Source organism: Scaptodrosophila lebanonensis, unplaced genomic scaffold, assembly GCF_003285725.1.
Source record: "Scaptodrosophila lebanonensis strain 11010-0011.00,11010-0021.00 unplaced genomic scaffold, SlebRS2 tig00000072-arrow-pilon, whole genome shotgun sequence".
Lineage (NCBI taxonomy): Eukaryota > Metazoa > Arthropoda > Insecta > Diptera > Drosophilidae > Scaptodrosophila > Scaptodrosophila lebanonensis.
This window is the reverse complement of record NW_022060558.1, coordinates 5,555,582-5,572,105: the sequence shown is the minus strand read 5'-3', so window position 1 is coordinate 5,572,105 and position 16,524 is coordinate 5,555,582. Positions and strand designations below refer to the sequence as shown.

General features: G+C 34.5%; 1 protein-coding gene across 3 annotated transcripts; it reads left to right on the top strand.

Moving 5' to 3' along the window:
* The first annotated feature begins 8,839 nt into the window (after positions 1 to 8,839).
* LOC115625238 lies at positions 8,840 to 13,362 on the top strand. 3 transcript variants are annotated; one of them, XM_030520226.1, is made up of 4 exons: positions 8,840 to 8,949; positions 9,763 to 10,018; positions 10,189 to 10,348; positions 10,420 to 13,362. In XM_030520226.1, the coding sequence occupies exon 4, from the start codon at positions 10,911 to 10,913 to the stop codon at positions 12,915 to 12,917; it is 2,007 nt and encodes a 668-aa protein (XP_030376086.1). In that variant the 5' UTR covers positions 8,840 to 8,949; positions 9,763 to 10,018; positions 10,189 to 10,348; positions 10,420 to 10,910; the 3' UTR covers positions 12,918 to 13,362. The 3 variants fall into 3 exon arrangements, with proteins under 3 accessions (XP_030376086.1, XP_030376088.1, XP_030376087.1); XM_030520228.1 differs by lacking the exon at positions 8,840 to 8,949 and adding an exon at positions 9,535 to 9,693; XM_030520227.1 differs by lacking the exon at positions 8,840 to 8,949 and adding an exon at positions 9,540 to 9,693.
* The last annotated feature ends 3,162 nt before the right edge of the window (positions 13,363 to 16,524 follow it).

The window sequence follows — 16,524 nt, the reverse complement described above, 5'->3', positions numbered from 1 at the left end:
CTGTCCGTCTGGATGAACGCGAGGATCTCAGAAACTATAAAAGCTAGAATAACCAAAGTTGGCATCCAGATTCTCCTAGATCCGAGTAAGGACGAGTTTATTTTATTTTTTGGAATTCCCCCCCCCCTCCCCCTTCCCCCGCTGCAGAATTTCGTCAATAGCGTCCACATTTCAAAAGCTACCTAAACCAAACTTTGCACACATAATTTATAAATAAATATCTACTGTTGTTTAAAATTTTATTCAATTCTGTCGATTCTAAGAAAAGTTATTAGCGAAACAAATTCTCGCCAGTACAACCACAAACCCACAAACTGCAGCAACAAGTTCGCTCTTCTTCTTCCTCTTTTTGCTGCTGCTTTGGGCGCATATAACTCAGTGACGGAAGTTTACCTGGGTACAGGGTATTACACTGTCGGGCTTGCTCGACTGTAGCGTTCTATCTTGTTTTATTTTATGAATTTGATTTCATTATTGAAGGATTATTTCGCTTCTTCTATAACATTTTTAGTTCATTATCACGTATTTCGTCCTTTCGACCATTTTCAATTGGATCAAAATATTTGCCAAATCCCCATAAACTATCATGCCTTGTGGCAAGTCCATTTCACTGTTAACCTTTATGCTATTTCTTTACCATTCCAAAATACGTTATGTCATCAAAATTGTTAGTTAACAATGCATTTCTGGTGGGATCTTTTACCGCAATAGAAACAATTCCTAAGACACAAAATTTTTTGCATAATTTATTTATTTATTTCAATTTAATGAAAATTTTGTTGCCTGTACAATCTTTTTGTTAATCAATGATTGAGACGAGAACAATTCAACGTTTATCTTCACACTATGCGCTATGTTCGTACCATTATGTAATTTACTTAGAGAAATTAATTCATTCACCATTGGTCAGCATTCCTTTGCAATGCTAGGCATCAAGTTTGTGTGTGTGAGCAGTTCGTAATAATTAGTGTCATTAGTAACCTAAAGAAAGTCGTGGAAGTCGACAACGAAGCGAAGCCTGCGGCACTGACCGCTGTGATAACAAGAGAAATCAAAGACACCCGCACATTCACATAATTACGGATTAAGCTGACACTGCTGCGATGACACCAGCAGTACTACAGGACCAGAAAATAGCCGGAGCCGACCAACCAGCAATGGATAAATGGATGGCTCTGTATTTAATTGAACAGAACCCAACATTTAATGATATTTGTTCGTAATATTTTCAACATTTTGAATTAATCTTAATTTAAGTTGACTTGCTAATAGGAGCAAAACTAAAATAAAATCAATGCCACCTAAAAAATTAGTTACAAACAATATCAAATATTGAAAACGGTTAACTGCAGAGTTTAATGTGCTTCTTTTATACAAATACTGAGGTTCTTCCGTTAATTTTCGTACATTAATTAGTATACGTTAGGTTTAAAGCAGCAGTACTAGTAAATAACATTAGTTCAGGTGGAAGGATACACAAGTATTTAAATCGGACACCATGCACATTCAAGACAAAGCAACCGTGTAGTATTTCTCGTCCTGACATTTTCGTTGCCTTGTTGGTGGCACAATACACGCATTGTTGTGCCGCCTTGTGGTGGTGGCTGACGTCAGTCTCCTTTGTTTGCTTTGCTGTATTCTAGCAATTTGTCTCCCGAAAATTCTTCGTTCACATTTTCTCAGGCAGAATGCTGGACAAGGAGGACGCTAGGGCTGCGGTGGCGGTGGTAGCGTTGGCATGGGTCAGTGAATTTTGTTGCCAGCTTTTTGAACGCTCACTGCAAATATTTATAAAACTTGGCTATTTTGATGGCTAATGGGCAAATTATATGCAGTGCTTGTGCATAGTTGGTATAGCTTCTGCCTCCGGAGTATCAGGCTATATGCCCGCCCTTCTCACATAAACATATAGATACTTGTGCCAAAATATGACAATCATTTAAAGGCGTGTAATTACATATGTCATGCAAAATTGGCCACCAGAAATAATTTATTTAAATAAAGCGTATAGTACAATGCGGCACATTTTCGGGGTTCTTCGTCATATACTTGTATATAGAAAACAAACAAATCCACAGAGTGTTCGCACAGGCCTGCACGAAGCAATGTTTTCTTAATAGCCACAGTTTTATTAGAACGGTATTTAATTAAAATGGGTTGTCCAATTAGTTTTTTTTGTATTCCAATCTAATCGGTAACCATTTTGTTATACCATTTTTCTTTGAAGATCCGCAGCGAGATCAACAAAAAGAAATACATAAAATTGTTTTATTCTGTAACACACATGTTTTCGTCATATTTATATACTGATCTACTCTTTCGTATAACCAAATATTTTAGTAAAATTGTTGTACACACCTATGGTCATCCATTGCCACCATCGCCAATCCACAAAGTACTCCATTAAAAGCATCGGTGCAAACTTTTTGCCAAATAACTTTAAAACCAGCAGCGATTGAAAGGGTTCCATCCGTACACAAAGTTTCCAGTACAACTTTGCCACGAAAGTGCTGATAATTTAAAAAAGCTGCGTGTTTTTGAAAAATGGAAAATGTTCGTTTTTATTAAGCCAACCAGCTGCCATTGTGCTGCCATCTCTCAGAAATTCATGTTTTATTGTAAATTCAAATAAAATGTGGTTCTGACTGCGGAAGGTGGAGACGACAGCTATTTACACGAATAGAGAATGTCACAAAGTTGTGTCTTACGAAGCAGACTGCCCTTCTTAATTATGTTTAAAATATCTTAATAGCACAACTCTATGTTAAGTTTTAGTAAACAGCCACACTCACATATGCTGTTTGAAGGAAAACAATTGAATGTACATAAACATAAGTACACGTTCGTACAGTTATATTGTGTTGTGATTTTTTTTTAATAACAGTAATAACATGCAAGTGTGGTAAATTAATAAAACAAATGTAATTTTAATAATTAATTGGCTCTGGCCATTTTTAAGTACACAATATTTTTAGCAACCAATTAAAATGTTGCATTCTTAAATGCCTTACCGATAGCTTAAATTATATTCACTTTGAATACACAAAAGTCGATATACAATTTGGGCTCTGACACAATAAAAATACCTGCAGGCAAGTTGTAAAAAATGAATTTGTATGCTCCTATTTGCATTTTGTTTAGTTACGGTGCCGTATTGTTATTGATGTCATTTGTTATTGTCCTGCCTTCCGTTTGCAGGCTGCAGTCAGCAATGCTTGAAACAGATAACGTTTGTCCTCCATTAACAATGCAAACACATGACAATACAAAATAATTCGACAGCCTGTTTGTGCGAGTATGCAAAGTTCCTTGCTGAGCGCTCTCTCTCCCTGGTCCACAGTCCCCCATACGTTCCCTCTGTGAGGCTGTAAGCTCTTCAATATAAAACCGAAACAAATTTCAAGGGTTTGCATTTGTCGCCGCTCGCATGTAAAAATTTATGGCATTTCCAATATGCCAGAATTGGCAGCAGCACAGCCCCACCCAGCTAGGCCAGTGAAAGGCCTCAAAACGGCTGTTGAATTCAGAAAGATAAAATAAAACAAAAATGCAAATTCCGAAGTACAAATTGTAGAATGATAAACGAAACCGGCGACAAATCTAAAATCGAATGTTATTCTCGAGCTCAAGTTGTTTACCGTTGCCAGCTTCCTGCCTGCGTCGAGTGTGTGTATGTGTGTTCGCTTATTGAATATGTTGATTTGTAGCATCATTTCTTCAGCTCCCCTCCGCGTTGCTCACATCTAGATAATTTGTATGGCAATTTTTTAAGCAAGCGTAAAACAAACAGCATAGGATTCCCAAAAAAAACAACGCCAGTGTGGGTCCCGCAGTACGAAACACACAGAGTCTGCACTCGTGCGAGCGTATTTGTTAGTGTACTCGTATGTGTGAGCATGTATTTGCATTGTTTATTGACTAAGCATCGATAGCTTGGCAAGCGGGTTTACAGCATCAATCCATGTTCCGAAAGATGTACTATATGGCGAGTACAGCCCTCTGTTTGCACGCATATTGTCCATAGAGCCATAGTGCCCGGCAACACATATTGATCTGCTTTCTTTCCGGCTCATCCACTTGATGAGGGAAAACCAATGTACTTTAAGCTCTTACACGGACGTTAGTTGTTACTTTAAAAGGTTGCTTTAATATTTAGCTAATTTTATCCGAATTCGATAGTGGCGTGGGATTAGGTCTTGCGGTCTTGCATAAGTTTGTAAAGAATTCTATACAAAAAGATCTGTCCTTGTTAATTATTTCGTTCACAAAAGTCAACGTTGTCTTCTACAAAATTCTTTGCTTACAGCTCAAGCATACTACAACCGAAATATAGGAGGAAGATAGAAGACGAAGAATTGCATTTGGTGGACAATATAATGTGCCAAATCTTTATCTTTATTTCGCGCACCTTACCCCACAAGCACTTCTTAAACAAAGAAATATTATTGGTTAACAATTAATTAATTTCGACGAGTTGTCAGATTATAATAAAAGTAATAACTAAATCTGCCTGTGATATCGTAATTAACAAACAAACTATTTCCACGTATATTTATTGGCTCTTAAATAAAATTATAATAGTTTTATCATTAACTTACAGTAAATTATTATTTTATAAAGACTGTGCATATGGCAGCTATAGGGTATAGTGGACCGATTTGGATCAAATGCATAACATTGATAGCATGAATGAACCAAAAACATAAACAGCTATATTATTCCGATGAGGCTGGCTGTGACATATGGTCTGCTTAAAAAAACAAGCAAGCAATTTACAATGCAATAGCTTCCGAAATGTGATTGTCCTGCCACCTTCTGGGCATTACAAGATCAACAAAACAGTCCAGCATTTGTATACATCAACATATGTATGATGGGAAATACATTACAGGTTGAGGCATGTGGCAGAGTGGTTTTTGTAGTCGCTCGTTTACTCTGGCTTTTTATTACCCCTTTTAATTCGTTCTTTGTACATTACGCCTGAATGCAATTGGGCCATTAAGCATTAAGCAGGGACTCCTTTCGATGCGATGTATGGGACTGTTACTTAAAGACACAAACAGTTTTGTGGACATCGTTTATTGAGGCAGGCAACAGGACCTTTTTTCAGTCCCAAATGTGGGGTGCGCACATATAAACTATACGACACCCTCTTTCCATGTGCCATGTTTATTTTGTTGATGTGTCATGCTACATATGTTTACATGCCCTTAAACTCCTTGCTAACAAAATAATTTTTTTCATGCTGAGTTTACGTCAATGCCAGCGCCCAGAGCCAGCACCTTGTTCTGTTTATGTCCTTCGCCCAAGCGATGCGACACAGGCGCACATTTATAGACATATGGCTTGCACATAGGGCAACAGCACATATAGCACACACATACACACACACACTCGCATAACAAGTTGATCGCATCAAGGCTTCTCGGGTTGTTGCATGCACTAAAATCTAAGTTACACTTGGCCCCATACACAGTTCATTATGGAGTGTGTGTGTGCGAAAAAGAGAGAGAGTGTGTGTGTTCACCTTCTTTTACTATTTTGACATGTATTTGTATATACAAAAATAAAAATTTTACGCCGCAACTGCCGTTGACACTTTAGTTTTACCCACCTTTTTAGCAGCTGCACAATCTTGTGTATTTGTATGACAAGCAACAGACATACATATGTAGCTCCTTACCGCGCCTTCGCGTATGCAACTAAAAACAAGAAAGGAATGCTAAAGTCGAGCAGGCTCAACTTTTAAATACCCTGTACCACCCCACAAAAAAGTAATTAAATTAATTAATTAATTTAATTAAATTAATTAACTAAATTAATTTAATTAATTAACTAAATATTAATTAATTAAATATAAAATATTCCATGCATGCATACATACATTTACAATTACATCAGAATCGTGTCTATGCGTGTTTGTGTACTTGTACATATGTATGTATGTGTGCATTGAGCCTGGTTATATGGCTATAACTTTCTTTCCGATCATTCTATCATAATGAGACTTGGTATACGGTTATATAATTACTAACCTAATGTGACTACCAAATTTTAGTTCAAAATTCCAAGAATTACGGGAGTTATAGAAAATCGTTAATAGGGGGGGAGTGGGGGGGTGGATCAGAAAAAATGAACAAACTCGTCCTTTCTCGGTCTCAGGAGAATCTGTATACCAAGTTTGGTTATTCTAGCTCTTATACTTTCGGAGATCCTTGCGTTCATACAGACAGACAGACGGACAGACAGACGGACAGACGGACATGGCTATATCGACTCGGCTTGTCATGCTGATCAAGAATATATATACTTTGTGGGGTCTACCAAGCCTCCTTCTGTGTGTTCCATGTGCACTCGCACTAAACTAATATACCCTTGTACCCTTTGGGTACAGGGTATAATTATGCTTGAATACATGTAGGTGGGAGCTTGGAACACATTGAAAATTCATCATTCATTTCTTTCGAAAGATTTTGTTCTTTTAATTATAATCTAGAAATAGTATATAGGAAAAATATATTTAACTATTTTGTTAATTATATTAGCATAAATTGAATTCTAATTAAACAATAAACCATAGATTTTCCTCTTCGGCTATGCTTTTAAAGATTAAGAGGAGAACTAAGCACTTTTATTCTTGAATGTTACAACTAAACACCAAAGTGTTTCGAAATTTTTCTTGTACATACTTGTTGCATATGGACTCAGAAAAACGGCATGTAATGAGTGGGGCATTTACAAAATTGGCGAGGGGGATCAATAAAGGGTATGTTTTAGTTGGATTCTCCCTCCGAAATTTTTATACTCTGTACATGAAATGTACAAGAGTATATTAGGTTTGCGCGAGCTGAAAAATGTAACAGGCAGAAGGAGGCGTGGTAGACCGCACAAAGTATATATATTCTTGATCAGCCCTGTCTGTCTGTCCGTCCGTATGAACACCTGGATCTCAGAGACTATAGGAGATAGAGACACCAAATTTTGCAGAAAGATGCCTTATGTGTGTATTCTATACGAGTTTGTTTTATTTTTTTGATTTCCCCCCTCCACTTCCCCCTATTTGGGTTTTCCCGATTTTCTATTCGTATAATAGCCTATATCTCAGAGACTATAAGACCTAGGAACACCAAATTTTCCCAGATGCCTTATGTGAATACGTAGAAAATGTATATTTTGGAATTTCCCTCCCTCTCTCCTCTCCTCCGCAAATTGCGATTTTCTCTAACTCGCGTAATTCTTGGAATTTCGAACTCAAATACCCCCAGTTGGTTATTATGTGTCCGTATGCCAAGTAATTTATTAAAATTTTTGTTTTTAGTTGAATCAGAACAAGTTAAATGTTAACAAAAAAACCAACTACAGATCTAGTGCAGTGAATGCTTTTTCTCATTTTAAGTGACTTTATGTTTCAATGATGATTCTGAAGTTACAGCATCCTGTTCAGGAATAGAATTTTTAGCTATTTGGACTAAATGTATGTAAGTATGTATACATACACACATATGTTTAAGGTAGTTTTGTGTTTTTGTTTCATGGATGCCATTGTCAGAATTGGATCAAATTATAATGGGACCATTCGGGAAGCACCAGCTTTCAAATGGAAGAATGATCATCAAAATCAGTTATCCCATAAAAAATACAGACGAATTGATAACCCCCTCCTTTTTTGAAGTCGGTTAAAAACAGCACATGTCGAATACGAAGAATAAAATTACCCTCGGCTTGCCATATTGATCAAGATTATATTTGTGAAGTCTGCTATGCCTCCTTTTGGTGTGTTACATACGTTTGCACTGAATTAGTATACCCTTTGGGTGCAGGGTGAAAATGTGAAATTATGTCAACAAATTAGTTCCGATTGTACTAAATTTAAATCGTATGTCGAAAAAAGGAGGCAAAGAGAATTTGTACATTATAAATAAACTCGTTTCTATAATTTCCACTACCATGTACACATTGTTTTGGCAGAAATTTTTACTGAGTCTAGAAGCCCTCGATTTATGAAATTCCGTTTTAAATTCCCGTTCTGCCCATTCACACAAACTGTTGACCTTGTCGAATGCAGGTTTTCCGTGAGCTTTTTTATTATGTACTCGCCTTTTGCGGAACTACTACTACTCGTACAAAAGTACAATATGCTAACATTATTCTTGAATAATTGCGTGCATGTGTGTTAGAGTCAAGTTTCTTGTGGTTGCTATCTTGGCACGATGTGCCCGTCAACGTTGACTGCCTTAAATAAAAAAGTAATTAGCTTTTTTAAATAAACTTTCTTCTAAGTAAGAAAAAAAAATGAAGAAAACGTGTTGGTCCTTGGTCCTAGCTCGTCGCCTTGAAGCAGCCCGTAGTCAGACGCATATCCAAAAGTTGAATCGGCGCTTCGTCGTTTGTGCGAACGTTAATTTGCGTGAAAACTTGCACTTAAAGTCAATTTGATTAACAATGGAAACTTTGCGGCAACCAAGTCGAGTTGGTCAATTGTTTGCATACGCATCGCAACGACTACACTGATAAAAAAGTGGCATAGTACAGATGAATATTTTCATATTAAATTAAATTTCTACTATTTTATATTCCAATCAAATATAAACATCGTAAATTTTACTAAAAACATATTTAATTAGTGATTTTAATATAAATAATATTCAAAACAAAGTGTAAAATTTTGTTATTAAAGTGTGTCATATTCAGTTTAATGTTAAACCATATGAAATATTAATAAGCACACACTTTACTGCACGGAATGCACGCATTCTTCTTCTTCTTTTGCGTTCTTTTCGCAAATAATGCATACACACAGCGATATGTATCGATATTCTTTATGACGCGCGTCGGTCAATTGTGAGTTGATTTTTGTCAAAGACGGACGTGTGCCAAAGTAATTAATTGAATTATAGTGAAAAAAAAAACATAATAAAATAGTGATTGTGTTGGAATAAATTGATCTGCGTAAGTATGAACATTTACATATGTATAATATATTTGTACGCGTACACACATACATACAAAATTGCCATTTATAGTTTCTTGCATCGTGTCCGCAAGAAACATAATTTTGTATACAACATATTACGTGGTAGCCTACATACAAACATATGTATGTGCATATAGCGTAAATGTCGTCGTAATTGTGACTAAATAAAGAAGTTAAAATATGTAAAGCTTCAAATGTGTGATATAGTTGTTATTTGGGTACATATATATGTATGTATATACATACATATATGCATATATTGTGTACGTAGATGCATATGAAAAAAAGAACAAAATATACAGTTTCATACGCATGCCACTGCATAGCAACCTATTTTTCGCGGTAATCTGTACTTTCCGCGTAATCGCTATTTCTCTTTTGTCTCAGTGCAAGAAGCGACGCGTCATTCAATAGTGTACAGATTTTTGTGAAAAATGAACGCGCTTGACCATATGCATATAGTTATGTATTTACATACATATATTGGCAATTAATAACTGCTGTACATGCTTAATTGACTCACATTATAAGTCTTCAAATAATTCATTTTTTTATAAATTCCTAAAAATATATGTACTTATAATTGAACATACGTACATTAATACGAGTATGTATGCGTGTGTAGGCAATGCAAAATGTGATCATTTATTTAGCATGTAACCATGCACAAACGTGGTTGTGCTATTTACTGCTTAACCTTTGAATATGTGTATACATATGTATGTACGCATAATAAATGCTGAATAATAACTTGGTGTAATTAGTATTTATTAATTGTTTGATTTTAGGTTATGCGCGAAGTTTAGCAGAATAGAAGAGGAATCACTTAATAGCAGTGAAGCAGACACATTTCAGGATCCTGTTGATGAAACACTTCATAATGCATTGAAGACTGCCTTGAAGAGAGAAGTTTCGGATTGGAATGCAGTACTTGATAAGTGGTCAAAAACTTATGAATTGCGTCGTAAAGAATCCCAAACCTTGAATGCATGCGAATTTTTGCAAGAATGGCCGAAGTATACCGATTCTCGTGCAGTGGATTTGGTAAGATTCCAGGCCTTCCAAATGTTTAGTTCTTCAGTTATATTTTTAGTTTTATTTGAGCTTTTTAACTTCAGCTTTACCCATATTACATTTTTTGAAATCATCCAACATTTACAAGATTATTTTATACGTAAATCATTGAAGTTTTTTTTTTAAATTATGTTTTGCAGATCAAGCTTGATTTTACAATTGCGTATCCAGGAAAAGAATCTATTTTATTATCTAAATGGGATAATTTTAAAAAGAAAATAGTTATATACTATAAGGAAAATATTCACAATGCTACATGTAAACATTTATTGGAACAAGTTCAGTCGGCGGAATCTATTGGTAATTTTATATATTATTGCTGTGCTTGAATTATTGATTACAATTAAAAATATATTTCACTGATATTTTAGATTCTTCGGACTACATAATAACAGCTCTTCTACCGTCGGTCTTACCTTCTAACAGTTGGCATTCATCTAAATCAAAGACTTCAAGAACACGGGTAACTTTATTGGACTCACAGGAAAGTCTCGTGCTTCGTTTGGATACAATTGGGGACTACGAGCGTAAAGTAAACAATCTTATTTGCAAAAATTACGGTAATTCAAATACACTTCAACCTTTTATCATTGTGGAAGGCGTGAACTCCAACGATATAAAGTCGTTCTTTGTATACTTTGATAAAACAATATACAAATTAGATTCATTTATTGATTGTTTGGATGTTTGCTTCAAACTTTTTAACACCCTAAATCTGCATTATCCAATAGCTTCGAAGTTTCCATGGCTATTCATACAAAAATACTTTTATGAAATTGACACGCCTTATGATGTAAAGTCTGCAAACTTAACTGCTTTATTAAGTTTTATGAGAAAGTGAAAATAAAACATTGCTGTAAAAATGTTTCCATGCTTTCGATGTAACAAAAAATTTAACACTGCGGATTTATTAATCCATCATTTACAAAATGATCATGTTTTAAAAAAGCCTGGGTTCTGTGACCCGTTACAATGCAAAATTAACAATTGCAATCAATTATTTTTGAAATATTGTATATTTAGAAAACATTTATGTAAGACACATGAAAATGCGATTGGTGACTCCTTTTATGAAGATTTTGTTTCTCAAAATATGGTTAACCCGGATTTCCATTCACATGAAATACAAATTGAAAAAGCCTGTTTAGTAAAATATAATAGTTTTGATTTAGACGACAGTTTTAATATCCAGGAATATATAACAGATCTAAAAAAAAAATGTCTTCAATTAACACTTGGGCTGCATTCTAAATGTTTCATGCCTAGAAATGAAGTAACTGCTATTCAATACCTGATAACTAAATTGGTTTCGCCTATCTCCAAAGCTCTCAATTATTACAGCGCATGCAATTCTGAAACTAAAGAAGCACTCGAATGCATTACTTCCTTTTTAACCAGCCCGTTTGAGGAAATAAAATCGGAATACCGGCTTTTTAAATTTTTAAAAGAAATGCATTTATTTGAAGATCCCAAGTCATTTACTGTATCAAATAAAATCGGCCCTAAATTTAAAAAAGGAAATGCATCTCTTTTCCCGAATAAAATAGATATCCATATTATGCCTATAAAATTTCAAATTAAATCATTTTTTGAACTTCCTAATGTTTTGAATCTAACACTTCAAAATAAAAAATTACTTCAAAATCAAGGTAACCTTATTAACTTTGTAAATTCTGAAACATTTGCAAACAAACTGCAGAATTTTCTTCCTGATGACATTGTGATTACATTTTTTCTGTATTTTGATGACTTTCAAATAAACAATGCTTTAGGAGCTCATGTATCTTCTATATGTGGCTGCTATTATTCATTTCCAACCTTGCCTCAGCATTTATTATCCAAATTAGATTTCATTTTCCCGTTTGCATATATTCCATCACATGCATTGAAAAGAAATGACCATGAAATCATTTTTAACCACTTATTTCGTGAGCTTGAAGAATTAGAAAATGGAATTGAAATACAAATACCTGAAGGATCAAAACAAATATATTTTGTTTTAGGCCTTATTTTAGGAGATAACTTAGGATTGAATTCTATATTTGGTTTTGTTCAATCATTTAAGGCTAAGCGATTTTGTCGAGTGTGTAAAAGAAGTAGCTTAGAAATGAAATCAGACAGTGAAGAGCACAAAGAGTATTTAAGAGATAAAAATTGTTATGAAAATGATTTGGAAGCAAATAATTTTTTAGAGACTGGTATTAAAACTGTTTGTATATTCAACGAACTAAAAAACTTCCACGTAACAGAAAACTTTTATTTTGATTTGATGCATGATGTTTTAGAAGGCGTATGTGTTTACGGTATTTGTCAAACCTTAAACGCTTTAATTAATGAAAAAATTGTATGTTTATCAACAATTAACAGTAGAAAAAATCTGTTTTCTTATGGCGAAATAGAAATAAAGAACTCGTCACGACCGCTAGAATTAACTAAACTTAAGAAAAATGAACTTAGAATGACAGCTAGTGAAAAATTTTGTTTCGCTAAGTTTTTGCCTTTAATAATCGGAGATCTGATTCCAGAAAGTATTCAGCATTGGATTTTATTTACAAAACTTTTGGAAATTATTGACATTCTGTTTCAAAATAAATTTACAACAAAAGATTTAAAAAACTTAGAAACAAAAATAAAAGTGCACCATGAGCTATATGTGAATTTGTATGGACCTACGCTAAAACCTAAACACCATTTTCTCGTGCATTACCCTACAGCTATTTTAAAATGCGGGCCTTTGAAATATGCATGGGTTATGCGGTTTGAGGCAAAACATAGAGCATCTAAAGCATATTTAGCTTCAATTACATCGAGAAAAAATGAATGTCGATCGGTAGCTATAAAACAGTGCCTTCATTTTTCATCTTGCTAAGTTATGAGTCAGGTATTCCACCATTATTTGATAAGTATAGCTTTACAGACAAATCTATAACAGACATACAATGTTTGGAAAATGTATGCTATTCAAAATTGTTTAAGTCCAATCACTTAAAATATTGTGAAAATTTAGAATTTAAAGGAGTTTTGTATAAAAAAAACTATTATTTAGGGAATAACGAAAATAATATCAAATTGTTTAAGTTGCTTTTCTTTTTTTATGAAGAAGCTCAAATCTACGCTGCTTGTAATGAAATAAAAGTTGAACGATTTTGTAAACATATGCAAGCTTATGAAGTTGGCCACAAAGATCGAACATTAATTATTAAGGATATAGAATATTTTACAAGCCACCCATTGCATGTATATTTGAATAACAACGGTAAAAGCTATGTAAAATATAGATCTATTTAAATTCTATTATTGTTATTACTATTATTATCATGTACTCTAAAAATTAATTGAGTTTGAATTAAAATAAAAATTCGATTATCGATAGTAAATAAATCGATAATTTATTCTTAATATGAAATTGTTTAATTTGACTATGGGAACACTTTGAATCAAATATTAAAAATATTAAAATCTAAAATGAAAATAGTTAATATTGAATATGAATCATATTCATAATTACTATTTTAACATTTGGATCTTAATATGTTCACATTTGGATTTTAATATGTTCACATCTAAAATTAAATATGAAAATAGTAAATATTTGAATATGACAGTATTCATAATTAATATGTTTACATTTTAATTTGAATATGTCAACACTTTAGATTAAATAGTCCAGCACTTCAAATTTACTACGAATATATTAAATTAAAAAATTAAGTGTGCACACTTCATATTTACTAAAACACACTGTAGTGAAAAATCGATGGTAAAAATAGTTAAATCTACGTGTAAATATTTAAATTTCGTTGCATTTTTTTATCAGTGTACCCACATTTAGACTTCGGGGACTACAAAGGCCGTAAACTCGGACTCGGGCTTAGTTTCACTTGGCCCCAGTACATTCCATTATTTTTGGGTTAATTTGAATAGCAGGCACAAAAGTTTGCGCTTTGTGCGAAATTAATTAAAGGCAAATTATTGAGGGCAGCAAACGCGCAAAGGGAAATACTAAAATTGTATGCACAAAAAGACAAGCAGGCAACATTATGCGGCCATAAAGCTACTGACATTCAATAGAGAGCTATACTATATAACTTTTTAAAGGAGACTACCCCAAATTTCCAGTTCATAGTTCGAATTGGGAACTGCATTCAGTGCATCTGAGCTTTTATTTAACTGAACGGTATCGAATAGCTAATATTTATTTTAAATAACCATCAGTTGTAACTAAATTGCAGGGTATTATCAATGCTTATTATTATAACGTTATTTTTCGCGTGTGCTTTAAGTATGCCGTCGCGAGAACTGAAAACATCGTCGAATTAGGAATACAACATATCATTATATGGTCAATGAACTTTTTTCTTAATTAATAATTAGATTAACTCTTCCGTATTTCAGTAGCTCCATTCATCCTCAGCACCTGCTTAAGTTTTTCTTAAAGTAATGCTATTAAACATAAGTATATATAATTACATTTAATTTTCACGATTACTTAGAGCCGTTTGATCTACTTTTATTTTATATGTAAATATTATAAATATAATGGAAACAATATTTGTGGCATACAAGTAGCTAAAAGCTAAGCTCAATCAGCGTGAGTTATGAGTAATTCATCCATCTTTATACTTAAGGCTCAATAGTTGGCCAAGTCAAGTAAGTGCGTCCCAGTACTTTTTTGTGCTTGCGATTTATCTTGGCAGCTTTGCAATCGGATCTTTAACTTTACATGAGCTGCCGTTGGCATGTGATGTGTTATGCATGTGAGTGAGACATGCCGCCGGCGAATATCTTCATCTATCTATGCAGACTTGTATGATTTTAACTGGCGTCAGCAATATTATGTGAGGGAACATTAATGTTAAACATGGCAGCGTTTGCCATCACTTTGTTCCCTTGCAGGTGTTACTGCCGTTGATGCATTGCACGTGCGGCACGCTTCGAATACATTTTTTACATGCGACTGAGTTCGCTTTAAAAGGCAGGCGTTGTTGCAGCTTCACATGAAAATGATAAATAAATAAAATTCTGCAACAAAAAATGAACTTGTAGAGCCCAGCGATGAGCTAGTGTGTGTGTGTGCGTGTGTGTGTGTGTGGATGAGTGTATGTGTATGTATGAGCTGCACTTGTGGCACTCCATTTTGCCTTTCATGTCATGCCAATGCTTGTATCCATGTCTATGTACATTCGTTTGTATGTACGAGTATGTGTGCAGGAAGTGCATTAAGCTACGCCCCCGAAGTGCCTCCAAGAATGTGATTTTTCCTTTTCATGTGCATGTGTGTGCGTGTATGCGTGCATGCATGTGTGCTGCCTAAGCCGCTTAAGTAAACTGCCGTCCGCAACAGTGTCGACTGAAATTAAGCGCCTAACAAGAGAAAGGAGAGTGGCCCAACTGTGTTGCAAATAAAGTCAAATTAAAAACTATTTATTTTGAGCATAGGAATCGTTACAAGCCAGGCGGGCTCAATTCAATTTTCGCATTGTGGCCATCGAGCCGTATCCGCGTTATTACTTATGCTGCTAATAGAAAAGACGGACAGACAAATGGAGAGAGAGAGAGGGAGAGGAAAGAAAGAGAAGATGGGGCAGACAGACATTCCAAATGGATGCGGCAGCTGGCCGTTGTTGTCATCATTGCAGTCAACAGCTGTTTGCCTGCTAATTTTTGCAACAGCGTTGCAACAATTTCGCAACAACAATGAAAAGTGTAATGAAAGTGTGCCAAGTGGATTCGAAATAAGCTGAGCACAAAAAATAAAGGCAGACTCAAACTGGCGGCTGTTAAGCATGGGACGCGTAAACAAGGCACAGTGCAAAAGGTCTAAGAATGTAAGGATAAAATGTATCTTTTCAAAATCCGATATAACCGCCTTGAAATATTTTTATTTTAGCACACAGAATTGAAGAATAATTCCCACCTGAAGCTTATATTAGTTTGCATACTTAAGTGTGTAATGAAGTACCAATGACTAAACACTATAGGTATATGCTTACGTACTCTTCTTACAGATTAATATTAATTGCGTTGAAGTTTTGATCTGCGGCTTTTGTATAACTGGCAACCATGTAATATTGTAGTAGGATAAGTATGTACATAAGAACTCTGGCAACCCTATCAGCTGTTTTCCCGATCTCGCTGTACCCTGTAGCTCGAGCAATTCGCTCGAGCTCAGTCTCTGATGAGTCACCAAATAAAGAAGACGTCTTTTGTAATTGTGTAGTGTTGTATTCTCTACTACGTTTTGCCTTCCACAATATGTTTAATTCAAGAGCATTTTTGAAAGTTACCCAGCAGGTCACTGCATTTTATAACCTTGTTTGTATTCAAAATTAATTTGAAACAAAATTGTTTCGAAATTCCATATCGCCACTTTTAATGAACTATCAATTTAGTTCCCTCATACGTGTATTTCCTTAAACTATTGTTAAGTCTGAAATTATTTGTTGTAAGGAAGTTTGCACAGTTTGCATTCCTGT